Source organism: Apis laboriosa, unplaced genomic scaffold (genome assembly GCF_014066325.1).
Source record: "Apis laboriosa isolate Shangri-la unplaced genomic scaffold, ASM1406632v1 scaffold83_cov151, whole genome shotgun sequence".
Taxonomy (NCBI): domain Eukaryota; kingdom Metazoa; phylum Arthropoda; class Insecta; order Hymenoptera; family Apidae; genus Apis; species Apis laboriosa.
The window spans coordinates 159,230-186,696 of NW_025224581.1; the positions used below are offsets into that span (position 1 = coordinate 159,230).

A 27,467-nucleotide genomic window follows, 5' to 3' on the forward strand; every position below is an offset into this window, starting at 1 on the left:
AGATTTATGCTAGTGCATTACGTACACAAAGATAGTTTGGTATGCGGTGGTGCACGACAATCCTACATCGAAGTGTATTTGCCGATTGTCGTCGGGGGTTGGAGAGGTAAACACAATTCCATCCTACTACATACCTTGTTCTATTCGCTACGTGTACAACCTATACGTATCTGTGTTCATCTAGGTATGTTTGTAACAAGGTTGCCAGCAGCGTTACTGCGAGTTTCGATCGTGAGACTAACCTTTATGCCGACGTGCGATAATTAATATTCAGATTAAATAAGCAAAATGATCGATAAATTTATGTTTCACGACGAAAAAGTTTTTATTGCCGCTATATTTTTTGAAAGAGGTATGTACGTTAACTTTTTCTTCTAATTTTTTACATAAATTTAGTCTTATTAATAAAAAGATATAATATTTTATTTTTAGTAAAAAGGATATAATTGAAAGAAAAAGATTATTTCTTTGAAATTTATCGTGAAATATAATAAGATAGAAAGAAGATATACCAAGTAAAAATAATAATCAGTAGGAAAAATAAAGTAGAAACGAGATTTTGTGAGACGAAACGTTCTACGTTTACTATTACCGAACTGGTTAAACAGGTTATCAGTTTATAGCCACCGTAAAGAGATTTTAAATTTCGCGGCACATGCTTGTACATTCCGCATATCTTTTTCTTCTTATTTTGATTGTTTCGTGGAGTTCATAGCACTATGTATAGGATGCATTCGAGGTTCATAAATCGAAGGTATTCTTACTTTTAAAACATTTTTAATACATTTTTTTTTATCCTTCTATATATTTTAGCTACGTAATTTCTATATTTAAAATATACATAATTAATATCGTATTTTTAATAATACTTACCTTTTTTTTTTTTTATCACTTATAAACATTATGGTTGAAATAATGGAGCAGTATTTTTTATGCATTGAATCAAAGCAGGCATCTTTCAATAATATTCAAGGTTAAAATTCTTTTATTTTATAAATTCAAATAAAAATTTTGAAGTTTTAAATTAAAATTTTCAAATATTATATAATTTTTGAAGGGAATCATATTCACTTACTTGAGCCTTATCAATAACTGAAATCATTCGTAGTAGATATTTTATTTCCAATTTAGGAACTGAAATGCCCATATAATAAAAAATATTTGTATCGTAATAATAATTATTATTAAATTGGGAAACGAGGGTTACGCTAAAAAGTCACTGCTAAGTATACAAAATGAAGAAAAAAACTCGCAAAAAGAAAAACAAAAAAACGAACATAGACTTTCTTTTTTTTTTTTGAATATTAATCATTCTCTAATTTTCTCTCTGTGTTCTCATTCATACATTCACGTCTGATCGCGCGGATTCGATATCTCTCATTCTTTATCTTCTTTTTTTCTTTGTTTCACATACATACGCACATTCTTTCAATTTCTTCTTTAACGCTCACGCACTATAATTCGAGATTAAAACAACCACGGTAACAAAACAGAAATTAATTACATAAAATCTTCCATATGGAATTTTGCACTTCCTTTTTTTTCCTTTAAACTTTCTTCTACAATCTTATAGTCTCTCTAATTGATAAAGGGCTCGTTAAAAGCACATACAAACGATCGTCGTTATCGTTCGATTTTGAAAGTCACTATCTAAGCAGTTTTATGGCACGTATTCTCGTACAAGCCCTTCCTCTTTTCTTTTTTTTTTTTTCTTTATTTTAATCTTTATTACGAGAAAAAGAAATTTTTCCTCTTCGTCATATTATTTCTTCCATTCTTTGTTTTCAGTTATTGTTTAATTAATTTCGCGGAATTTATATTGAATCGCAACAATAATGTATCTATTTTTGATATACACTCACACATTGAAATCAGAAGTCTTTTTACCTTCGAATACGGTTTATCAGACTTGGACGTGAAGAAGGTCTGTCTTAGATCGTATTTCTTTCACAATACGTCAACGATCTCGTTGGTTCCCGACGATTTTTCCTTAATAAATTTTCAAAAAAGAAAAAAAAAAAACTAAGATTTTTTTAGAAATACTTCGCAACATAGCACCATTGGAACAAGAGAAGCATCTCGAGGCATATCTCATAAAAAAAAAATTATTCATCAATTATTCATGAGAAAAAAAAAAAAAAGAAATAATACATGCTCCTTTTTGCATTATCAATTGAAACAAAAAGAAATAAAAGCTTTATATGATTTTCAATACGTCGGGCTTAACTCGAAGACCTTTCGAAAAACCGCGATCCTAAGTTGCAACGACGTTCATCATTTCGCTCTTGTTTCGTAAAAGAACTTCCAAACATGAACAACTTATTGTTGAAAGACATCGATATAGAAATCTGATTTTTTTTTTTTTTTTTTTGCTAGAATAGTCCGGTGAGGACCATTTACATTCTTGTACGTTTTAGGGTTACGAATGTTTTTTAATGTTAATCTGATATTGTTTATTTTTTGTTATTTTTTTTTTCCTTTATCAGAGTATCCTAAAACGAACAAATTCTATCAATATGTCTACATTTAACATGGATATACCATCGGTACTTCTTTTTATTCTTCCGTTCTTCAAAACGTTGGTGGCCCGCGATGTTCGATCGTTCCTCGGCAGCGATCGCGTTTATTTAATCAGTCAATTATGCGATGGTGCTATTTTAATTGAAACCAATGTACGAATCGCATGTTCTCTTTTCTATTTCTCTCTGTTTGTATATTTGCGAGCATATATACATATATATATACATATATATATATATATACGTCGATGAAAATGAAAAGATTTTTATTATCCGCGCTTATTTTTATTCATTTCTTTCTTCTTTTTTTTTTTTCTTCCGTATATGTTTAATGTACAAGAAATTTTTCTAGAATTATTCTGTAAAATATTGCGTTGCACCCTAATAAGAATATATACATAAATATGTATATATGTAGCGATACGACTATCGTTGGCCACACAAATAAGACAGCCTGTACATTTACTAAATCTTAACGCTCTTACGTAATGTTGAAAGATATAATGCAGGGAATTTATCTAGCTTAACGAATACGTGATTATATACATTATGTACATTATCTCGTTGCTATAATCATCGCTTACGTGCACTTATTTGTTAGAGTTGACTACAGATCAGTGTTGTGTGTATGTGTGGTGATTGGTATGTATGTGTCAATACAATGAAAATTGTCTAAACTTACACAGTAGAATAGGGTTCTCGCGATCGTTACTACGTAAGATTTGTCGTTATACAATAAACAATTATACATTCTTGACGATCCGTCGGTTTAAAGATCTCGCATATACACGTATACGTGTATACGTATATATATTTATATATATGTATATGTATATATATATATATATATATATATATATATTTTATATATATATTTCTTTATAATTATTTATATATTTATTTAGTTATCACATCGCACGTTCGAAATAAAGGAATTCGGACTTATGATGAACAATCAAATTATTAATCTCTCGAAAAATGTACATTTTACAAAAAAACAATATATAAAATAATGAAAAAAGAAAATAAAACTAGTACTCGAACTTCTTGATTTATTAGATATTCCTAACACTCGACACTTGTAATAGTTATTACACTTAAACTTTGCGAAGAATAAACGTAGAAAAAAAATCGTATTATCGTATGAAAAAGAGTCAACTGCATTCATTCGTTCCTAATATGAGTTTCAGCATTTCTCTTTTTTTTTTCCTTTTTTTTTTTTTTAATCGTTATCACAGTGTTTTAGTACGCTCGTTTTTTTTTTCCCCCTTAATTAATATCGAATATTCTCTCGATTATTAATATATATAAAAATTAAAATAAGACCGAAACATCGTTTCATCGATTTCCATTTACAATGAAGTTATCTCGTTATTATTGTTACATATAAAAATTATTACCTAATTTATTGCATGATATATGCATGTACACACCTAGTTTACTGTATCCATTATATTTTTATTCGTCCACGTTCGAACGTTGATAGTCACTTCTTCTCGTTTTTTATTAATTCGAACGAAAAAACTTCTGTCTCCTATGTCTCCCCTACCTTCGTTAGAATATTTAGAATGGTATTCAAATACAATATATTTAAATGATCATCGAAAAATCCTTAAACGATAACTTAAATACACATTTTTTTTTTTTCTCCCTATCATTGATTAATTTTTTTTTTTTTCCGCTTGAATGTCTTTATTTATTGACACATACGAGGAAGTCCTCCCGAGTAATTTCAATGAAAATAGAATTCGAAGCGAGGAATCCGACGGATCTTTGTCCTTAGAAATGAAACCGACGTTCGCTACACATCGGAAACCCTACATGAGATCCCATTTGCCTACTTAGACGTTGGAGCAGCCGGCTGGTGCTGCCCCGCCATCCCCAGTCTTGGTTGCGAGGAAGCAAGTAATTCTTTATAGTATGCACTAAATTCCGGCGGTAAAAACGACGTTGCAGCCGTGGGCGGAATCGGCGGGGGGAATAAACTATTATAGAATGTGGAATAGTACATGGGGTCTAAAATCGGTAGGAACTTGCCGGGCGTATTTGGCAGTTGCGGAAGGTAAGCTGGATTGTTTTGCGGCACTGCAGGTACGAAACCAGAAGGTATACTTGGAACACTGTGTCTTCTTCCAGCTTCGGTTTGCCTTGGTTCCTGTTGTTGTTGTTGTTGTTGTTGTTGTTGTTGTTGCTGTTGTTGTTGCTGCTGCTGCTGCTGTTGTTGCTGCTGCTGCTGCTGGTGCTGCTGCTGATGTTGTTGAGCGATTAATGATTTATCGCCCTCGCTGATTCGACGCTGTTGCTGCTGATGTTGGTGATGTTGGTGCTGATGTTGTTGATGTTGTTGATGTTGTTGATGCTGTTGTTGCTGATGCTGTTGATGTTGATGAGGATGAGGATGAGGATGTAAATGTTGCTGTTGATGAAGATGATGCTGCTGGTGTTGGTGATGCTGATGATGTTGATGCTGGTGATGCTGCTCCTTACCGCCTATCTCTAAGTTTTTTCTCCTATCGATCGTATTTTGTTGTTGGATCGTAGCCATCCTAGTATAATTTCCACTATTTAGATGATTTAGATTAGGTACATTCGGTATAACAGGATGACTCGGTTTCCTAGGTGTATAAGGTGAAATTGGTTCACTCCTTGTCATATACTTGCCGTTCAATTGCTGTCTTCTTTGCATAGGTATTGAATTATTTCTAGATGGACTCGGTACGCGGACAGGAGCCGGTGTACATAGGTGATTACTCTTTTGCTTAGGATTTACGATTGTAATTTCTAAATTATTCGAAGCCATGGTTCGACTGTCGAGTACATTCTGATAACCAGGGAAGGTACTTCGTTTCGAACAATCTGTTGGTTTTTCTTTAAGCGTGGACGAGTTCCTCATCTCCAAGTTTAATGGATTAGGCCTCGGCACTACAGGTACTTTCACTATTTCTAAGCTCGGCCTCGGGTACGTCGGCTTGTTAGATTTTTGCGTTAAGTCGAGAACCCCGCCGTAAACGGGATCGTTATTACTATACATCGGATGCGGCTGCAAACGATGCAGCGAGGGACGATATTTTGGAGGGATAGGAATTTCTTTTGGATCTCCATAAACCGTCTTTTCGTTGTGTGCGAATATCGACCTCGACTGTGTCACCTTGGGCGGAAATATCCTACCGTTAGGAACAGTTGGCGGCACGAAACGATGATTTGCTTGATGCAACCCCGACGATGCCGGTGGTGGGACGTTGGCGTTTGCGTACAATTGTAGCAACGCGGCGTTGTTAGAAGTACCAAGATTTATTACACGACTGTTCACCATATTATTGTTGTTCATTGTGATGTTGTTGTTATTATTGTAGTGAGCAGGATGTTGTTTTGTCGGCGTTGGTAACCGTGCTTGATGATGATGCTGCTGATGTTCTTGAGGGGATGTTAACATATGCCCTATGTCAGGTGTCACAGTAACGGAAATCAATTTGGGAATGGAATTGGGCGTGACTGGAAGAGGATACGATATCGGTGGCTTTTCTTCCGATTTCATCGTTGCTGGCGCAGGAGAATTGTTTTGAATAACGCTCGGTCGCGTATCCAAGTCAACGGCAGTGACCTCGAGTCCACCTTCGCGGAGTATTTCGAGTTTGCGCTTCTTGAAGCTGGGAATGATTATTTTATCCCTACTCGTGTCGCTTTCCGTTTCAAGATCGATCACCTCAGGCGATCTAGGAGGCACTATTGCCTTCTCCGCAAAAATTGACTTTTCACCGAACAATGGGATGTTCTCCTTGCCCTGCGCCAGCAAGCTGGTTTGCTTGGGATCTAATTTGATCTCTTTCATATCCTTCTCGGGCGGCGGCGTCAACGTAACAACCGTAGAGGCATTCGTCACCACTGTGGTTACCGGAAGACCCGGTGGCGAACACGACGGTGGAACTTGTTGCGATATAAGAGGGCTATTTAGCTGCCTCTCTAACACGCTTTGACTTCCAGTACCATTCGTGGGTGTGGTAGAAGGTGTACTACTCGGCGTTGAAATTGATGTATTAGAAGAAGGTGGTGGACTTGGCAGTTGGCTGGTTTGCTGGCTGGGTGATGGTGTACTATTGGCAATCATGGTATTTAATGATTTCAGACGTTCTGGTTTCACTCTTACACTACGTAGAGACGATGTCTTTCCAGTCTCTGTTTTGGGTTTTTCATTCGACAGGAACGGCTACAAAGGTAAATAACAATTATGTTATACGAACGTAAATATTTTATGTAATATTAATATATGTAATATTAACATAAATATCGAATGTACCGAACGATCTTAATAATACTTACCGCTGTCGATACGATTGATTGTAAAGGAGGGCTTGTAGTGGTAAGACTCGTTTCTACAGGGGGAGGCGTATCCGATGGATATGAATCGTTCGTTTCTTGCTTAATGTCCTCGGATTCTTCGGATACACTGCTACTTTTACTTCGTCTTCCGTGTGTCAGTCTAATTTTTTCTTCTTCGCCTCTTTGATACCTCTCATATGGTAACAATAACCTGTTCGTTACAAAAGATTCTATAGACGATTATCCGACTTCATCGTTAATCAACGACAGATTTTTCATTCGTATACTTTACCTTTCGTAATGCCGTCGAGTGATAGTCGCGGCGCTGGTAGATCCTGTATTACCACCTATATCGTCGTAGATATTCTTCCAGAGTCGACCAGCGCTGACGGAATCATAACCACCAAGCATTTGGACTTTCGTATAAAACAGGAAGAGATCGACTGTAAGCAAAAGAATCTCATTAGTTCAATAGGTTTTGCAACGTTGGTAAATATTTATCGTACGTAAGATTTGTCAAAAGGAAACACTGCTGTAGATCAGCTTCGAACAGTACCAATCACTGTTTTAATTTAATTACATATGGATCAACATTTACATATGTGAAAATATAATTAAGGATAGATTATACAAATTTCCGCCAATTGTTAAAAAAAAAAAAAGACATCACACAGATACTGACTCTGCCTGTAGCCCAGCAGTGGCATCTTTCCGACAGGCGTACCCCGCGAGTTCATGAAATTCTGCACGTCCGTTATGAATTTCTTTTCCTCCGCGCTGGTCTTCCGCTCGCTTCGCCGTACTACCGACGAAGGTGGTCTACCAACGCTCGGTATCATAACGTTCGAACTCGCTGGGGCACTTTTCGACGTGGATGCAACGGAAGCTTCACTTTCATTACTCGATTCACCGGGCGATGCGCTGCGCTTTTTACGTTTCCTCCTCGGCCTTCCTTTCAATTTTGGTGCTGAAAAATATTTCACTTTGCTTTCAATCTTGAAATGAAAATAAAACGTAAATATAAAAAAAATACACACACACACATATATATATATATATTTAGATTTCTATATTGACGAAAAACGAATGTTCAATATATATTCAATATAAATATAATAATAATAAAACGATATTTTCATTGATATCGGATAAAAAAATCTCATTATTTGTTTTTTTACAGCGTAAATAATAATCATTCGGATTAAATGACAAAATATTATCGTCTTATACGATTTTGTTTTTCACTGTACCTAAAAGATTTTTAATACGATAACATGATTCGAAATTTGAAAATTTATCGAAAAATGACTATGAAAAAATATCATTTTTCATTAAATATCATCATTTTCATTATCTGATATTAAATTTTAAAAAATTAAAACAAATAAATCATAAATTGTACACATACATATTTTATATTCTATTAATTAATAATTTAAATCATAACATATATTAATGTAATGATTTAATAATTAAATGATAAAAATTAATTTCGAAATATTGTTATTCGTAAATTGCAATTTATATTTATATTTCTTTACATTATTAAACAATTAACTAAATTATATGGTCATAATTATCATACTAAATATCTAACAATCTAATAAAAGTTAAAACATTCTTGATTTTTAATCACTAGGATTTTATATCCCTCATCGCTTTTCAAATTTATTTAACACTTATCACATAATATTTATCATACAATGTAGGTTAATACAAAATTATGTATCATTTCTACTTAAATTTCCAAATCTATTCCACGTGCACGTGTCACATTTCAATATAAATCCCGCCCGAAAAGTTAACCAACAATTTTTCCTTTGTACGAAGCACAAAGAAAAATACCTACCAACTAATTTAAAATACACAATCTTATTTTCTTGTATCTTCATTATTATGGACATTGTGCTTTGTATCAAAATAAAGATCTAGTAAATGAATCGATAAACGATTCATATGTCACACTATATTATCACATTCACTATTAAAATTTTTATAAATCCTGACACATCGAATTATATACATATTTGAAGACGGATGTATATATGCTAATAGAAGTGTTAATATGCTTTGTCATCGTTATAGTTACAAAATATTTTTCCAATGAAGAAACACAACCTTATACTAACGTTCTTCCCGCTAGCCTTACCCGATACGTTCTATTGTTTTTTAAATGGCTCTCTAGACTATGCAATGTAATTGTCTGTTGCGAACACATGGTAATCTCGGTCGGTAAATAATAAAATATCTAATAATTAATTAATTAATGATTATTAATATATCATATAAAATACTTATTATTTAATTATATATTAAGTAAACATTTTACGCAACGAAAAGTATTTTATATAAATAGATTTTGATTAAATCTGTTTTATCAAGTTTTTTCTACTTCTATTTCGTCATCGATGTAAAAAGAAAAATAAATTTCAGTTGGTAACCTAACCTACCTAAATGATTGCAGAGGAGTTCGTGAGTTTCAAGATCCGGATAGTCAAAGGTATCTCTACAGAAGAGTATCCTTGTACCCGGTGTGGCGGTGAATCCACCCAGTGCGGCTGCTATGGATGAGCAAAGCCAGGACGGTTCGGCGCCTTCGAGCCTACGTAAGAGTGCTCGATATCGGCAATACCTGGGATACGAGAGCACCACCACTTTCGTTTGAGAACTATAGTCCGATTTTCGCGTGTTGTGATTGCTTTCGTACTCCTTCTGTTGCTTATCGACGTCCGAAAAATCAATGCCAGGATCGGTGAGCACCTGCGGTTGAGGTATCTCATACCTTAACGGGCTATTCTCCGGAGACGACGTTGGGGTCGGTGGGTAAGATACTTCCCGACCCCATGACCATTCCAATGCAGGCGATAACCACGTAACGAGATCATGAACACGCACCACAACCTTTTCAGATATTGTCAGCACTTCGTCCTGCAATCAGATAAGTATTTTCTATTTTATTTTTTATGTCGATATTTTTTTTACAAATACATTATATTTTTTACATACATTTTTTATCCGATAAAAAAGTAAAATAAAAAAATTTTTTTAAAGAAAAATATGAAGAATAATTTTTAAAATAGATAAATTATAAAATGATTTTTCGAATTGAATTGCCTTTTTTTATCATGAATAAAAATAATCGCATATCGAATATGAATTGTTATCCGCGTTATATCACTAACTTATCATTTAAGCAATCTTCTTTCTTATTAACTAAATCTTTTTTTTAAAGTTTTACAGATTTTATAAATACATACCTATCTCTTTGCAAAACTTTTGTACATGTATTATATTTTTAAAAGTAGAACAAAAAGTTATCGATATGTTTTATCATGATTTATCTTTCTCAAAATACAACTTTTCTTTGTTTTTCTTTAAAATTTCCAGTCATGTTAAAATAATATTTCTATATTGTTAATTAAATTACAGGTCAAATTAAAAATAAGATATTGAGAAGAACAAAAATAAGCGAAGATAATCAATTTCAATGGAATTTACTTTGAAGATTTTCTATTGACTCAGCAGGAAGTAGGTATCTTTCTTACCAGTCTGTTCCATTTTCGATATTATTTTACCGACCTTCCATCGACAGGTGGAGACACGGTCAAGTCTCAGCGCTACTTAAACTCGTAATCTGACCCATCCTCTACGTACATAGATCTACTTGTCGTGTATAAAGCTAAAATACCTATGTGCTCGTTATGTATACACATAATCCAGCCAACGTAACTCGTGGTTTATGTTGTACCTCGAGTGCATCGTTACCTACTCCGCTTCAGCGATAATTTAATTGTCCGTTGATGCCAGCGGCGACGTCATTTTCACAAAGTTTGACCTAACTTTTGGACCTGGTGATTTGTGGAATTTAATTCAACTGTAAGTTATTGCTTTCCGTTAAAATTTAAAATATAGAAGAATGAATTTAAAAAAAGTAAAAATTTTTCAAATTCAAAATAGAATAATATTCAAACGTAATTACAATTTTTTACATGATGGACAATAATAAATGCAATTTGCGCATTTCGTTTATCTTGAAGATCGAATAATATTCGTAATGAGTCACACCAAACATTGGTGTGAAATTTATTACTGGGACGTTGAACGTGCATAAATCAACTAAGAAATGTAAACATACGGTATGCTAAGTATTAGCACTTTTCATCGGTTCACGACTTTTGGACAAAGATACGAGGTAAGCTCGAACAATAAAAAACAGAGAACGCGAATAAAAACTTGATCATTTAATAAATACGAGTATAAACAATTTGAGGTTATAAAACAGTCAGAATATAAACGTAATTTATTTATATAATACGAAATATATTGTTATATTTATTTAATTAACATCAACCGTTTGTCCACGATGTTTCTCCGCAATTAACTTATATAACTACAAGATTCGTTAGCGGCAAATCGAATCGTCCGGAAAGAATTGAGATTCAACGAGGGGCAATTGTGAGATGCACTTGAACCAGTGGCTCTGCGAGTAAATCCGTTAACCCGCGGCGAAAAGAGCCTTGAGCCAAGTAAAATGGCCGGGTTTTAACCCCTTGCACTTCAACTGCCAGTCGAGTTAGCTATAAAATGTTGAACGTTTCAATGGAACTAAATTTGATAATATTTTTCTTTTTTATCTCAATACGGAGAATACATTTTATAATTTTATAATTTATTTATTTATATAAATAATCTTTTTATTTCATTTAATCATAATTGAAAACAAAATTTAAATTCATTTATTTATCTATGCCATAATATAACATTCTATTTAGTTTGGAAGTCCTATAGCTCCTGTTATACTTTCATCTTTTAACTTCGTGCTCATCCATACCCTCCTTCAATCCCGCCACTTCACTTCTTCCTTTACTCTTCTTTTCCTTTTTTTTTTTTTTTCCCCTCTTGCTATTGCTCGTCTTTCTCGTCTCTCGTTTACATCCCATTCTCAATCTTTTCTTTTCCCATCTCTATATCTCTTCTTCTTTTGGCTTTCAACATTGCCTCTCCTCTTTTTTTACTCCTCATCTTTAGTCACTTATTTGCTCCCCTGTTTGTACAATCTTTGCTACTTTACTTACTAGCTCGTTTTCTTTTCTCGCTCTATTACACAAAATTAATTTACCAATAGATTTGAACAAATGTAGATGGTATTAATAGTCGTTTAATATTTTCATATACTATAGAAAAACGTTTCACGTACTGGATCATTAAATTCATGAATGTAAAAATGAATTTTTTAATTTTTGCAATAGTTCCATAAACCTAGTTAGAAGGGTACATCGTTCCCATCACTGTTAATACGTTTGCCCGTGGATTTTCTTTCCCTCTCTGGTCTATCAGTCACGTACGTGCTCTCCCATTTTCAGTTCCAGGGAAAATCTTTCTCTTTTCTTTTCACCATATTCTCCCATTGCTCTGTCCTCGTCGAGCCCCCGATACTGACCCTCTTTCTCTCTTTCTCTCTCTCTCTCTCCTGTTTCCCCTTCGAGCACGACTCTGAAAACAAACCTTCCGTCTTAATCGCAGGGACACGCGAAAAACGATGAAGAAGAATTGTGTAACCGAGAGGTAGCACGCGTAGCACAAAGAAAAATCTTCCGACATGAACGTTTCCCATCCCCTTTGTCCCACTCGTCTCTTCCATGTATTTATTGCCGTGATTTCCTCCACAGGGTTCCCTCCACGTTCTATTGACTTTTCGGACTCCCACTTGCCCCTTATTGCTCTTCACCCCCTATTGATTTCGTTAACACGGAGATATCGTTTTAATTAAATTCTCCCCCTCCCCCCTTTTTGTTTTTGCCACAATTCCTTCGGCCCGGCTTATAATCGTTTGTTACAAGACACGAGGAATTACGCCTGATTATTCGCGTATTATATTCGGTGGTTCGTTGTTCCCGGAGACCGAGTAAACCGTGGCAACTTTGTAATCACGTTAAACCTGGTAGTGAAACTGATGGCAGGAGTTCAACTCGCAACTCGATTCTATTTAAATATTTAAATGTAGTTTTAAACTTGTCCCGCCCAAACGAAGTTTCGCCAAATTGGTAATCTCTTACTTTTCAATCGTCTTCCCGACCGAGCACTTACGCGAAATGCAATTAGCCGAGTGTAAATTTTGGATAACGAGGGAGAGCCTCGATCAAAGATTTTCGAGATAGTCGAAGGGCTAACGTTGTGCAAATCGATGATGAAATGATTGATCGATTCTTCTCTGCCATCGATTCGATGGAAGATAGAAAATTTATTTAAAATATAAAATTCACAATTCTTTAGAAGATTTTTTTTAATTTTTTTAATAATACATTATTAATCATTTTATATATATACATCAATTTATATTTCGAGCAAATTTATTAAAATTTTATTATAAAAAATTTCAGATACCGGCATAATGATTCGAGCTCACATGTACAAATATTATAAATTTCGCCTATGATCCATTTAAATGTTTAATCGAAACAAATGCGACAGGACGTGATTTCTGGACAAAAGGATTAAGTTACGTATTATTAATAGGTCAATGGCTGTTTCGATAAATCTCATAGTATGGAAACGTGGAATGTTCAAGTACGTATTATTTTAAATTATTATTTTAAATTAATATCTCTTAGAGATATGCAATTGCAAAATTCAATTTAACAAAGCGAACGTATTGTTTGAGGCGTAAACTTTTACTTCCAAAGAAGGAGTATACCAAGGAAATTACATCTTGGGAGGAGTTTATAGTATCTTGAAATATTAAAATATTTTCTGGTGAGAAACAGCCGTGGGTCCATGACTTTCCTCCTACAACTCTTTATTACACCTTCATGTTTATTCGTTGAAATAAGATTATATACCCAAGGAAAACTAAAAAAAAATATTAGAAAGTGGTAAGTAACCGCGCAAACGATCAAAACAAATAACGTTATTTCGCTTGGACAAAGCAATAATTAAAGAACATTTACACCTTTAAAATTTGATTAACATTTTGCATTTAAAAGATGAGGCGAGACTCCATATACCTAGAAGCATTTCCCCTTGACTGCACACAACCGAGATGTGTATCTGGAAAAGGGAGAACCAGGAAGAGTCGACCATTACTGGAGGGTGAGAGTTAGGGAGAGACAAGGCGGTGGTGGGATTAAAGGGGTCAAAGGGGAGAAAGAGACGGAGGGTGTATGGGGTGAAGGAAACAGAGAGCGATGCACATATGCAGGGACAACAATGTGCCAGAAGATAGTGCAATAGTTGGCACAGATACAGGCACAGATTTAACCCTAAACTCGTGACACGGACAGTGTGCATGGAATCACGTGGAAATGTATTCAAACGTTGCTATGGGGATTTCGCTGCCACCCTAAATACACCGATAACCCATCAATTTCAGCGAAATCGGACGACCTGGCAAACTGTAATATCCTATCATGTTTCTATCGTATTAATCCATTCTTCTTCTCCAATTTTATCGTATCGTGAATAATAGTCCGATATTATCATAGTTCAAATATCATGCTCACAGACAGAGTAATTGTAATATGAATGTATTCGATTAAAATTTTTATTGCGCCAATTCTTCTATTTTATCGTGCATTTATCGATTTACGAAACGATAAAAAGGAAAATTGAAGAGAAAATTGATCTTAGAAAATTGTTCTTCTTTGTTGGTGAAAGAATGAGAATTGACAAAAGTTGTTTTTATTTCAGGTGCTATTTCAATTGGCACGGTGAAAAATTCATCTATTATTGGTGGATGAAACATGTTATAACAATATTTTGACAACATCCGTTAAATGAACAGATTTTGGTCTTGTTTCGCGATTTCATGTCTTCGAACGATTATTAAAAGACTGGATGGATTAATTCAATTCTTGGCTGGGATTAACAACTAATAGAGGACGGGATGAAAAGGGTTCACAGTTAACTGCTGAATCAGCGAAAAGATAGGGTAGACGATTCGAGAAGAATGTTTTATGGCAAAGGTCCAAATGATGTTTGTAGCTCGACAAGGAATTGTTAATGAATTTCTTGTGAGTATATCAGAAAATGTTATTTGTCCTTTCTTTCTATTACTCCTTTTACGAGTTATTTAATCAATAATCATCGATTTTAGAATTTTTTTCGTTTTACTTTTACGTAATTTATATTTAGGGACAAATATAATCATGTTAGGCGAGTTTCAAAATTTATATCTGATATCTATGCTTTTTTATCGAAATCTATTTTACACGTGGCGAGCGTTAAATTATTTTTATATCGCTCCATCGTCCGATTATTGCACCGGGGTTCGACATAAATTTCGCATTACTATTCATAAATTATTTGTAACTCTGAATTCAATTAAATTTTACAGCAAAAGTCATCCCGTGCCGGGGCTGAAATTGTCCACCCGTTTTGATTAATTTGACCGGCAAAAAATAATAAATAACTCTCGAAATTGTTTTACCGCGCGTATTAATTTTAACCGGGCGCGCGATCAATAATGTATGTTGTTCGATTTGTTTATTTCGAGAGCACATCGAAACGCGCGCATCGTTTTAATAACGATATCAGTACGACACGAACAGGGCCCTTAATACTTTTCCGTGTAATGCGACTCATACCCACGTCCATTTACCGACGAAATTTATTACATTAAACGTAATAAACGACTTGTATAGCATCCAAGCATGCTAGCGATATTATTATCGTAGCTGCGAAACTTTCTATCTATCTAGGTAATCTCATCTTCTGCCCGCCACCTCCTTTATCTCTTGTCTTTCACTCAACTTCTTAAGTAGTCTTTTGTAAGTTGAATTAAAATAGACGTCAGGAAATATTCCTCGGACGATAGCAAACCAGCCATCAGATGAAGGAAGTACAGTAATATACATATAAATGACCACGAATTTGTCCATTTATATGGTCATTGGCCATCCCCACCCATTGGAAACGATCGGCCCCGAATGATTCCGAATAGTCCCGAACAATAGTCGTGTATCCAGACATGGCGTGTGTCATTAAGACGCGAATTTATGCAATTATCACGTATATCGATAAAATCGATCGCTCGAAATGACAAGATGAAACGTGTGAAATTGTTGTTTGATCGAATTGATAATTGTGAAACAATGTTAAAAACGAAATATTATATACGGGAAGAAAAAATCCGGGAGTCACCGTATAAATATGCAATGCTGCAGTTGACATATTCGCCGAGCGTACATAATACATTCATGAACGAGAGTGGTAGGGAGAAAGAGCGCGAAGGTGGGGAGGAATACAATCGTAGAGTGGAATATGTAGCGTGTTGGTTTTAGTGACGCTCAATCTTTGCTTGTAAACCGCACTGGGAGGCCATTACTTTGGAAGTCACGTTGTTATCCGACCACGAATCTCACTGTGAAAAGTTTAGATTTCGAGCGTGCTTCCAAATCAAATTCTTTCCACCTCCGCCCGGCTCGAATTGTTTCTTCGTTTTTCTTTCGCTTTGAACCGGCTACCGAGAATTCAACAAAGGGACGTCATTTGAGTTTTATGGTTAGGGAAGATTTACATCGACAAAAGATAGACAAATGTGAATTCCTGGTGTATGTAGTAGATAAAAAAAAAGGAAAAAAAATAAAGGTAGGAAAAAACGTATGAGAGAAAATATCAATGAAAAGAGGGGGAAAAATATGTAACATTTGTCGGAGAGGGAAATACGAACAGGATTAATTTTAGCGCTTGTGACAGGTTTAAATCAATAAGTATGAGAGCCACTGCGAAGCATAAATCATTGTTAGATTAAACCCTGGAGCACGCGGTAGTAGATGGGGCAATGGCGCGCTTTCAGGAAATATAGGGTGACCCAAAAGTTCCGATCTATATTTCATTGAGTCATATACAGATCGACATGAACAATGCAATATGAAACTAGGCTAATTGATCGAGTATTTTCATCTCTCTTTCGATAACTTTTTATGACCATTGGTTTTTATATAATTTTTCTTTAAAAATTTTTCAAAAATTATTAGAAATATCTAATTTCCAAAAAAAAATTCATTTCTATTGAATAAACATTTTCAGATATGTTTATCTATACTGTAATAATATCGAAATTTCATGCAATTCGCAAAAATTTATAATTTCATAATCTCAGTGATAACGATCAAATTTCTAATGGTGCTCGAAAGCTTATCATCAAATAAATAAGATTTTTATATATCTGGAAAAATATGTATGTATTCTGAAAATCAAAAATTAATAGTAAATAACCGCAATTAACGAGGTTGCTAATTAGCGCGCGCAATTTGAAGGCCACTTCGCGGCTAAAGTCATTTCCTTTAATGTAAGAAAATACGTTTTTGCTCGATTCAGTCGGTCTGAATGAAAACAGTGCCACTTTGAACTGGTATGCGAGGATTGAAGCTAAAAGGAATTTGATTATGCTTGGTAGTTTACACACGGTGTTTCTGGATCGATCGAGCCACCCGCTGTCTCTCCCTGCCTTTCGTACTGTCTTTCTCTCGCTCTCTCTCGCTCCTATTATCCCTCTCTTGGCTTCCTCCTCTCTTCCTAGTCCCTTTTGCTCTTTATCTGTCTAGTACACACACTCTCTCTCTGTCTTTCCTTTTTCTCTTTCTCTCTCTTTGTGCGTTCGTGTTTCCACGTCTTCATACTGGTTTCGTCAAGGGTCATGTGTGAGGAATGGGAATTACTTTTTAAAAAGGAATAAAATGGAATGGTGTTCTCGGTTTGATTGTATTTGTACAAATTCAAATGTTAGATATTTTTAACAATTTCCTTCCATCTTATTTCACGTTAGAATCATAAAATTTTCCACTTAAATCGATAATATATATTTTCTTTTTTTGAATATTCCAGATTGTATTTTTAGCTGTATTTTTTGCCATGCACGAAAATATATAATCAAGATGGTACATCGTTACTAACTTCATTAAAGAAGGTAAAAAGATAATAATAAATAATGCATCTACATCAATGAAAAGCAATCAAGGATTTCTTTCTAATATATATCGTTAGTCGTAACGTTACAACCTACTTGTCATAATGGCATCATTATTTCGCTATTCGATATTACATACATATAGTAATTTTAATAGAATTCATGTATCAGATATGTATCAGAGCCTTCTACACAATCATTTACCAACTAATAATATTATTGAGATGAAAAATTATAGGTTATATGTATCTCCTATAATTCTTTCAATTATATGTTAATCAAAAGAATCGTTTTATTGCCAAATTCATTATGCACAAAAGCGTTTATAATGTGTGATATAAATTTCTATATAATATTATTAGTTCGATCCCGATGATAGAAAAGTCTGATGCTATTCGTATTTTCGATTATAGTTCGATAAATTAACTTTTGTTCGTTTTAGTTTCGTTTCATTTGGACGAAAAAAAAAAAAATCTACGATGATAAATAAAAATACGGAGTGAAAGGGGGAAAGTTTTTTTTAAAGTAGATTTATCCGAACCGCAAACCATCGAATTATCCACAGTTGTAGCTCTTCTCCCCCCCTGCTCTTCGTAGCGTCGAGTTCCAATATTTTAGTTTTTTAGCTCGAAATCTTTGAACAGTTTTATGAAACTTAAACATCGTGCTTAAAACTTATAATTCCATGCAAAGAAAAAGTTTCGGCCAACTTCCGCCCTGGCACGTTTTATGTTTCATTTCTATTCATTATTCCAATGCTTCTTGAACGCGCCGATGCAAATTTTATCTTTTTAACGCGGCCACCGAGTCTTCCACCGGGACGTTTCTAAACAGTTGAGCGATAAAGGATAACTAAAGTAGCCAGGAAACGCAATTAAGATTAAATATTGTTTAAATCAGAAGATCTGCCAACGTTTCGTTTAATCCATCACACAGATCGATCAATTTTAACTTATCGCCCCCTCCCCCTTCCCCAAACGAGATTATGAACCGTCAAATTTCAACTATACGTTTCTATTACGTCTCGTCATTCGAGAATGGAAAGATGGCGTAATAAAAGTGGCTGCTTGCGTTCCAATATTACAGATTTCGCATTGTCTGCTCTCCCTTCCTCTCTGCGGACGTATATCTCTTTGAACAGATGTATATCTCGCGTTCATCTTTGATGTATGGCTAAGATCGAGAAAAGTGATTAAATATTCGTTCTTTTTGCGGCAGATATATATATATATATAGTGCAACAATATGGACGGGAGAGAAGAAAAACTTTTACTTTGTCCAGTGTGAAAGTACGCTCCGTTATTAGCCCTTTTTTTTCTCTCCGTAAACGAAAGAAACAAACAATGAGGATAAAGGGAGGGAGAGAGAGAAAGAAAGGGGGAAAAAAGAAAGAAACAGAGGGCTGGATTTTATCGATCAAATGCATTTCCATGAAATTCAACGCTCTTTGTATGTTTCAAACTCTCGAAACGTATCTATATTGCGCAACGATAAATTTATTGGATAAACAAAATACATCACTATATTGGATAAATAAATCGCAGAGTTCATTTTCATGGAATGCCTCTGTTAAATAGTTGAAAAGCATTGCGAGACTCCCTTTTACGAATTTCATATGGATGGATCGTGAATGCGGCATCGAAATTATTTTGCGATTAATAAATCGAATTGGATCGCGTTACATTTGAAAATATTTTTCTTCGTCGCCCCTTGTTTTAGAAAGAAAATATATAATTAATTCCATGCGTGACGAATTTTTTAAGTTCCCTCAAGAGAGTGAATGGAAGAAAAATATACAGAATAGTTTCGTTTGAAAATATAAAAATATATCTGTACAAAGAAAAAAACGAAAAGAATATAAAATTTGCATTATTTTAAAATAAATGTATAAATTTTAAAACAATTGAGAAAGATCGTTCGTGCGGAGAGATTTTCCATACTTCAAAAAAAAAAGATTCCCAGATGTCATTATTTCGGTTGTGTAAAAGCACACTTGTTAAATTTTTATCAACAATTTCATCCAAATTGTATGTACGCTCCGTTTACTCATGTATTAGACCGAAATATCCAAGACACGAGATAATACGAGGTAGATAATAATTTTCACTTTACTCTCGTTGATAATCTAATTTACTTAATTCCTTGATAAACTCTTGGACCAACGTATGGGAACGGGCAGCGTAAATTTCTAATTAAAGTGTCGGCGAATAATTTTATTTTGGACAGCGCAGAAACTCGAACAGTTTCTCTGCAATTCAATGAAACAACGAGGGTGGAGAACGGGGAAGGGAGGAGAGGCTAGAACGTTACCACCGACTTACCGAAAAGTTTCACCCCACTCCACCCGAACCGCCCCCACTTCGTACGCCCCTTGCGGCCGTCGGTGCATTATATTATATAATACACGCCCATAACGGCATACATTCTCGGCACGAGCATAATAATAATAATAAAGTGACGTTTACATTTCGCATAAGGAACGAGATAGAAGAAAAGTATTGAGCGAGCGAGACTGTTGCAGGGAAAATGTTGAAGAAGAAGTGTAAAAGTGATTGAAAATTATTTTTTTTCATCGCCAATAATCATTATCGAAATTTTGGTTAACAAATAACGAGTGCAAATAAAATGGAAATTTTTGTTATCGTCGATCGATAATTATTACGAGCGAGTGAAATAATATTTATGATAAATAAATTAAATGATCCCAGTGATAATTTTATCCCCGATCCCGAAAAATATTTTTAATCTCAAATTAAACGTTATAACGATATTCTGTGTGTTAAATCTGAGTTACACAGAACGTACTGACTTCATTGTTTCGTATTATTTTAAACGGAACGGGACGAAATATACCCGTGCACGCAAAACAAATAGCACGAGAAAAGATGGCGGTATTGATTATTCGATTAAAATTTTATTTCGAACGATAAGGTTAATCAATAGACCGGTGTAGAATAATGAATTTTTATTTCTAGAGGAACGATATAGAAACGAATGTGATAATATAAAAATTTTTAATATAAAAAAAAGAATATTATAAAAACGAGCTTAAGAGTAAATTATATGAGAAGATTGAACATTGATTCGCAATGCATTCATAACGTAAATAAAACCCGGATGCAATGTTGTAAATGCAAATAGCGTAGAGATAACATAGGGTGAAAAGTGAAGTTATTACACACTCGTGTTTGCATTCCTTCGCGAGTGGATAACAACCGTTTGTCATGGAATATATTTTCTCAGATTCTTATCAGAAAACTAAGGATATCGAATATACATTTTTCGACGCTATTATCGATAGTTGGATAATACAACTAATAATATTCAAACCGTAATGACATCAAGTCATTCAACTGTATATATATTTGAGAAAACGTTTCATCGGATCGTATTGAATATAATAGTTATCTTTGAATTACATATTTCACGATATGCATTATTATGCAAATAACGCGACTTCGATAATAGCCCGTAATATTCAAGTAATCTAAATCAATAATAATATCTTCCTCGATAGCCTTGAGCGACAGTGATACGATTTCAACGATATCCGTGTGATCTTTAAAATGATTATGGAATTTAGCATAACTTTTAATTGTATAATTACAAATTTAATAATGATCTTTCGTAATTTTTAGATATTAAAATTGGATATCAAAATTTGGATATTAAAAAAAAAAATCATTTAAAATTGTCTTGTAAAATTGAAAAAGGTTCGATCAAATCTTGTTTTCATTTCGTTCCAAACGCAATTAAAGTAAAAAAGATATAAATAATATATTCATAAGAAATTCCATATTATCCTCCAAACCGGTCTTGGAGTCGAGTAATCGAGATCATTCACGGATCAACAAGGATTTGTGTACACCAAATACGTTCGTTATCCGAACGTTGGTAATGTCTCTTCGCATCATTCGATCATTGCTCAATTGCCGCAGAACATTATTATCGCGATTCTCGAGAGTGGAACGATAAATGCAGAGTCCTCGTGCACAATATGCACCGGTTGAAAGGGGAGAATTGCGCGCTTGGCGCATTTAGCGATGGCTTCAAGATACTTCGGATCACTTAAACTTGAGCGTAAATTTGCCCCTTTCATGATAAATAAAATCATATTAATTTTATTACGCTGAAAATGAATCACAAGGATTGCAGAAATATTTTTTTTTACAAGAATTTACAAATATCTTACTGTTGATAGATATATATATATTTCAACGAAGCTGATATATAAGTAATATGCAAAAATTGTCAATGTATTCTAAAATATTCAAATTTGGAATGCATATCGTCCAAGAACGAGTTTAACGAGTTTCATTTCTGCCAATAATAATTGTACACTCTCAAGTAGCGTACCGTTACGTTCCTTCTTTGGCACTCGTGTATCGCCACAGGAAAAAGCCTCTGTTAATTAAGCCCCACTAATCTAAATTACCGTGTCTGAATCTCGAATAATTACCCGATTATTGAAAGTAATTGAACGCAATCTGACTCCAACATCTGTACAAACAAATATAAATGAGTATTTGAGCGTCTCAAAAAAAAAGAAAAAAAATAATTCAACAATTACCCTCCCTCTGTGATTAGAGAATAATAAAGGGATGAAAGCGAATAGGGAAGAATCGAAAGAGATCGTTAAAGAGAGGAAAACGATCGTTGACCGAGGATGGCCGCAAAGGCTCAACGTTCCAACATTATTCCAATATCGTTCACCTGAGAAGCAAAGCGACGCGAGCAAACAAGCAAAAGAAAGGGATTCCTGCCTCATTGAGGGACAAAAAAAAGTATAAAAAAAAAAAAAAAAAAAACGAAGAAAGAAGAAAAAAAGGAAGAGGATGGAACGAATGTATGTATTCCCAACGAAAACTGCAACGCGATAAACCTTCTAACGCGTACACGTTAAAACCGGTATTACATACACGCCGGTGCACGCGCATAATAATACACGTATACATGAGAAAAGTCGGCGAGGAGTTTCGTCGAGCGTGGAATTCATCTTGCTCTACGATCCCTTACATTGTGTGAGGCCATCGAGAACTGGTTTCATCGGGTCCCCGAGTAGCTGTTTCATTTTTTACCGGGAAACAGAGAGGGCATTTTAATAGACGGCGCGCAAATCCCGGCCAGCCAGCCAGCCAGCCAGCCAGCCAGCCAGCCAGCCAACCAGCCAGCCAGCCAACCATCCTAAAGGGTTGCTCAAAACCAAGCGAACCGGCGTAAAACGATTGACGAATCACCGAACACGGTTCTATTAACCGTGCCACCGACTACAAATTGATAACCTCCCTTCCTCCTCTCCCTCCCTCCCTTCCTCCTCTCCCCCTCCCTTCCCCCGTTTGTCGCGAGATTGGCCATCGATGGACCCGTTAAATATGTCATTTCACGTGGGCCAGATATCTCGATAAAATATATAGATAACAGTGGACAAACAGTTGGGCTTCGTTTCACGGTAAATTGATCAAATTCAACAACGAATACGAGTTGCTCGTAACGTTAAATCTTACGAATTTTTTTTATCCTCGAATATCTAAGGTAAAAGTAGTATATCGATGGGAGGGGTTTATTCCTCCTCTATTTATTCCATAATATTCAAACCCTCCTCCCGCCCCGAATAGTTTTCCGATAACTTTCTGTCTTGTATGTATAAAGGCATAGAGGTATACGAAGGTCCGGAATTCTATAGGACAGGCCGATACACGTAAGAAAGAAACGGGGAGAGAATGATGGAACTCCGTCAGCCCGGGGAGAGAGATAAATGATGACAGTGATAAAATGTTTATTCCCGTTGAAGTACGTGCCACGAAAATCGTTTCATCGTAAGCCGTTGAAAATGAATTTGAATTTATACCGTGTAATTTTACCGCGACTATTATATCGGCAAATACCATCGTGAATTTTATCATTCCCGCGCAAAGATATTGGCAAATAAATTTTAATTGATTCAGTTTTCAAAAACGCGTCCCGTATTTCAACGTGTGTGTGTGTGCAATGTATACGCGCCGCGTCCATTTAGTCGTTTGGGAACACGCGTTATTATATACCTTTTTTTCCCCTCCCTCTCCCAATGTTATTCGAACTGTTGGCAAAATGTGTACGATTCCCGTTAATAAATCTCAAACGGATCGATTAACGGTCGAATTATTGGCGGGGTAAAATTAGTGCTACGTGCATAAATCAACGTATCAATTTGGGTACAAAAGCAAAATCTGACATTGCGCTTCCCTGCGGCCGAGCGCATTATTATTACTGCGATCGTTCGTTACGCTGTTCTTGACCGCGTGCAGTCCTCGTTCATTGTACTCGCGATGTTGCGATCAACGGACAGGATGTAATCGCCTATCTTCATTTTTTTTTTTTTTTTTTATAGATAATTAAAATCAGAATACTGAAAGGAATTCCGCCGTGTGCATGGGAATATTTTTAATATTGTAATACGTATCGCTCGAATCGCTTCGGATAATCTTTGAAAGTATTTCGAAAGTGGTGAAATTAATTCTTCATATTTTGCGAATGTTTACATTTTTATTAATTTTTTTTTCTGTCGAATAATAAAGAAATTGAAGAGTAAATTAATTGATAAAAAAAAAAGAAGATTACGATTATTCAAGTGAATGGAATTGCATTTGGAAGATTAAAATGGATATCGATGATTCGTATTAAAATATAAATAATGTTTAAATGTAAATCGCGTTTCGTTATCGAATCGTGATTTTCACTTTACATATTTTTTTTTTTTTTTTTTTTTTTTTTTTTCCCCTCTAATAAAAACTTGATCCAATTAAGTTTGGACGTTCGTGGTAACGAATATTTGATTTGATTGATAAGTGAGTGAACGTGCATGTTAAAGGGGAAAGTTTTATGATAAAGTGAACTGTAGTTGTGACAGAACCTTTACGTTCCTCAAGCTGAAAGCTATTCTATAAGTCGCAAACATAATAGACCACATACATAACAGAGTCATGCAACTTTAGCGTAGAAGCTATTCCTGCGGTATGACTTGCTTGCCAGGGGTTCTCATTCGTTGTGGTATATAATGCTATAAAATCGAACGGTTTTGTTTTCCTCGTCAGAATTCCATCAAATGCAAATTTACATACTAGGTTATCGGATAATAACTATATTTAATGAATTCATTATAAAAATTACAAGTTATAGTCAATTTTTTTTTTTTTTTTTTTTTTAATATATAAAAAGGAATATCTTTGATCACGTTAATTTGAATTTAGATTAATTTATTTTCTTTCGTTGGAAATATAAACGTGTAACGATATTAATATTTATCATGATAAATTTTTCTTTTATTTTTGCCATTATCATTGCATCGACAGTTTTATTATCATTGTATAATATATTGATCAATAATAACTTTGCATCTATCGGGAAAAATATTAAAAAATTATTAGTTCACCAGTTAACCTAGAAATGTCAAGATATTGATTTTCCATTTTGTCATTCTTGAAATATTTTATACGATATCTGAGAATTTTTCATCCAATAGAAAAGTATATTATATAATCGAATAGAAAGGACGAATATATATAATATTCATAATACTAAAATTGATTCAAATCTACGCATGCAAAATTTCAAATATACTTGTATGATTATTTGTTCGAATATATTCGTCCACGAGTAATTTGTCAAACGATATTTGACAAACTAGGCAGAAATATCGCAACGAAATGGAATTTTTCTCAAACATTCTCAGAGCATTTGTAATTTATTGGCTTCAAATCGATGTAATTATTAAAACCTTACAACACAGAGGCTTACAAGTTATTAAAAAAATAAAACGCTGAAAAATTGAAATTGGTTTAGAGAGTAAAGTCCTGTGATCGATATGTTTCTATATACCGATTAGACGGATCACGAATGTCCCACATTGTATTATGTAAAACACGGTTGATCGTTAAGTCTATCCTATTATCACTCGAACCCTGTGTTCTTCGGTGAAAGGATCTGCCGGTAAAACAGATATCTGCCCCCCTCCCTCTCACTCTCTCGTCATTTTTCAAACGCTTTCAGGTTTATTCTTTCCCGACGTTGATTGATGACAGAAATGCAGACGCATAAAAGCTTCCACGAGGTTCTAGTAATGAAAAGAAGGGGTTTTAAAGACTCTTCGACGCCCCATAAGTTGCTAATGTTTTTATTGCCGTAAACACGATTCTTCGAAGGTTGTAAAAATATTAAAACGAACATAGAGAAGAGGAGAGGGGGGAGGAGAGGTGGCGGAGGAGGAGGGAGGAAGAAGAAGTTAAATTAAAGGTCGCAACGTGGGAAGGAGGAGGAGAAGGAAGAAGAGAAGGAGGGGAGGGAGAGGTTAACTATATAGAAATTTTATACGTCAGATATTGCATAAACGGGAGAGGCTCACATTCTCGCAGGAAACAATGAAACGAAATTATTTCCGCGCCGAGTTCTACTCGTTAAAGTTCGAGTGGAATAATTTCAGCTCTTTCATATCCAGCGTAAAAATAAAATTCTTCTCTTATATTACTTTCTCTTCGAGGCGTTTCCCCTCCCGGTATTCGTAAGGGGAGGGGGGAAACGTACGTAAACTGTGCGATATCATGCGTCAGAATTATTTGTCCTTAGAGCTTAAGTATTCGTGTCATAATTGTGAGACTTGTTAATGCATAGTGATTATTCGATGGCGCTAATGGCACGGGGATAATTACATCGAGATACTCGAGTACAATAAATTCGCTTCGTATACGTGTCTCCCAATAGCTTGCCGAGTAATTGATTAACGATCAAAGTAGTTGGATAATGAATTTACTTCGAATATCACGTTGGTATACTTTATGGGGATTGAATGCTATCAAGTTCATCATGAATCATCGATGCTGCTGCTCCCATGAATTACGAAGTTCGTATTAACCCGTATGCATGGAAACGGGATAAATCATACATCGTGATTATTTTTAAAAATAGATGGAACTGGAATACGTTGTCATTGATACAATGGAGAAATTTCTGCTAATCTCCTTCGAAAAAGTTAAGTTCGTCGCAGGTACAAGTTTCTGGAACGGTGTTACTTCGTTATAGAATAGAAACTTCAATAATACTCGAAGTACTTATATAGTACGGTAACTCTCCGTGGAAATCATGAACAAAATGTTCGTAAACAGTTCATACAACGGGACTATGTATATATATATATACATATATATATATTGTATGAAAAATATATACGAGAGGATACATCTGTCACGTATTCTTTATGACATCCTCTATTATAATTATAATCTCATATCCTCTATTATAATATTTCTATAAATCTTTTCTATAAATCTTCCGTCTTTTTATTCATAAATTCTTATCTTAAATTTTATTTTTCAGTGTCTATCATGATTATGCTATTTCCATGAAATTGTGTTGAAAAGTCTTGGAATATTTATTAGATTTATTAAATATGATCGAAAATTGGTAAGTAATTATTCAATAATTATTTATATAACGTTAATAATAATAATAATAATAATAATAAATAATTCAATTTTTAAAAATACAATTAAAAAATTTATCCTTTATATTAAAATTTAATATTAATATTTTATTCGCTCGAGTCTTTCAATTTCTCCTGAAAAATTAAAAATAATCCATGAAATTTAAATTCCATGTAAATTATTTTAATTTCGGACCGTGTTAAAAAAGTGTATTAAGAATAAATTATAAAGAGTATCCAATAAAATAACAAGATTTTTTTTTTTTATATTAAT

General features: G+C 34.4%; 1 protein-coding gene and 2 long non-coding RNA genes across 5 annotated transcripts in view; 2 read left to right on the forward strand and 1 right to left on the reverse strand.

The window, feature by feature from the left end:
* Positions 1-2,820: 2,820 nt before the first annotated feature.
* The window catches only part of LOC122719544 (mastermind-like domain-containing protein 1), a 185,068-nt gene continuing 160,421 nt past the window's right edge, over positions 2,821-27,467 (reverse strand). The window contains exons 3-7 of one of the 3 annotated variants that reach the window (XM_043945467.1): positions 9,287-9,764; positions 7,561-7,803; positions 7,129-7,279; positions 6,837-7,047; positions 2,821-6,723 (exon numbers count right to left, since the gene is read on the reverse strand). In XM_043945467.1, the coding sequence (XP_043801402.1) occupies positions 4,357-6,723; positions 6,837-7,047; positions 7,129-7,279; positions 7,561-7,803; positions 9,287-9,764 (3,450 nt within the window). In that variant the 3' untranslated portion in view covers positions 2,821-4,356. Of the gene's footprint in view, positions 6,724-6,836; positions 7,048-7,128; positions 7,280-7,518; positions 7,804-8,685; positions 8,854-9,286; positions 9,765-27,467 lie in introns of those variants that run through there. The other 2 variants (XM_043945466.1, XM_043945468.1) reach the window with 2 other exon arrangements.
* LOC122719551 lies at positions 10,852-13,947 on the forward strand. The gene is made up of 4 exons (XR_006347641.1): positions 10,852-11,028; positions 13,217-13,403; positions 13,520-13,708; positions 13,820-13,947. It is a non-coding gene; the product is annotated as an uncharacterized LOC122719551 (long non-coding RNA).
* On the forward strand, positions 14,044-27,174 carry LOC122719553. Its single transcript, XR_006347643.1, has 3 exons — positions 14,044-14,229; positions 14,523-14,845; positions 27,088-27,174. It is a non-coding gene; the product is annotated as an uncharacterized LOC122719553 (long non-coding RNA).